General features: G+C 40.7%; 1 protein-coding gene across 1 annotated transcript; it reads left to right on the forward strand.

The window, feature by feature from the left end:
- Nucleotides 1–237: 237 nt before the first annotated feature.
- On the forward strand, nt 238–648 carry LOC138398267 (histone H3.3A-like). Its single transcript, XM_069492579.1, has one exon. The coding sequence runs from the start codon at nt 238–240 to the stop codon at nt 646–648; it is 411 nt and encodes a 136-aa protein (XP_069348680.1).
- The last annotated feature ends 518 nt before the right edge of the window (nt 649–1,166 follow it).

Below are 1,166 nucleotides of genomic sequence, written 5' to 3' on the forward strand. Positions count from 1 at the left end.
TATGCTTGCTACATATGTTAACTAGCCAAATCCCTTTTGGAATTGTGGGAGGACGTAAATAAACATGTAAGTGTGACAGATGAGATTGCTTCCTAGTATAACGTAAGAATTCCATAAGCTTATTAAAATCTGATGATTAGGTTCTCAGCCGCCATCGCTCTCAAGCGCCAGCGCCGCCTCTCGCTCACGGAGCTCCAGCCAAAGGAGAAGGGGGCTAAGTAAGGAGGTCTTTCTACCATGGCTAGTACAAAGCAGACTGCCGGCAAATCGACCAGTGGTAAAGCACCCAGGAAGCAACTGGCTACAAAAGCTGCTCGCAAGAGTGCGCCTTCTACTGGAGGGGTGAAGAAACCTCATTGCTACAGGCCTGGTACAGCGGCACTCCGTGAAATTAGACATTATCAGAAGTCCACTGAACTTCTGATTCACAAACTTCCTTTCCAGCGTCTGGTGCGTGAAATTGCTCAGGACTTCAAAACAGATCTGCGCTTCCAGAGAGCAGCTATTGGTGCTTTGCAGGAGGCAAGTGAGGCCAATCTGGTTGGCCTTTTTGGAGACACCAATCTGTGTGCTATCCATGCCAAACGTGTAACAATTATGCCAAAAGACATCCAGCTAACATGCCGCATACATGGAGAACATGCTTAAGAATCCACTATGATGGGAAAACATTTCATTCTAAAAAAAAAAAAAAAAAAAAAATTCTCTTCTTCCTGTTATTGGTAGTTCTGAACGTAAGATTTTTTTTTTCCTCCATGGGGTCAAAAGGTACCTAAGTATATGATTGCGAGTGGAAAAATAGGGGCCAGAAATTAGGTATTGGCAGTTTTCCCGTTTTCATTTGTGTGTGAATTTTTAATGTAAATGCGGGGATGTGAACCATTAATGCAAGTTAAATGTTTCAGTGAACAAGTTTCAGCAGTTCGACTTTATAACAATTATAAACAAACCTGTTAAATTTTTCTGGACAATGGCAGCATTTGGATTTTTTAAAAACAAGTAAATTTCTTATTGACGGCAACTAAATGGTGTTTGTAGCATTTTTATCATACAGTAGATTCCATCCATTCACTATACTTTTCTAACTGAGTTGTCCTGAATGCAAGTACGTTTTTAATGTTGTCTGTCTTCTGTGCTGTTCCTGTAAGTTTGCTATTAAAATACAT

Source organism: Eulemur rufifrons, chromosome 17 (genome assembly GCF_041146395.1).
Source record: "Eulemur rufifrons isolate Redbay chromosome 17, OSU_ERuf_1, whole genome shotgun sequence".
Lineage (NCBI taxonomy): Eukaryota > Metazoa > Chordata > Mammalia > Primates > Lemuridae > Eulemur > Eulemur rufifrons.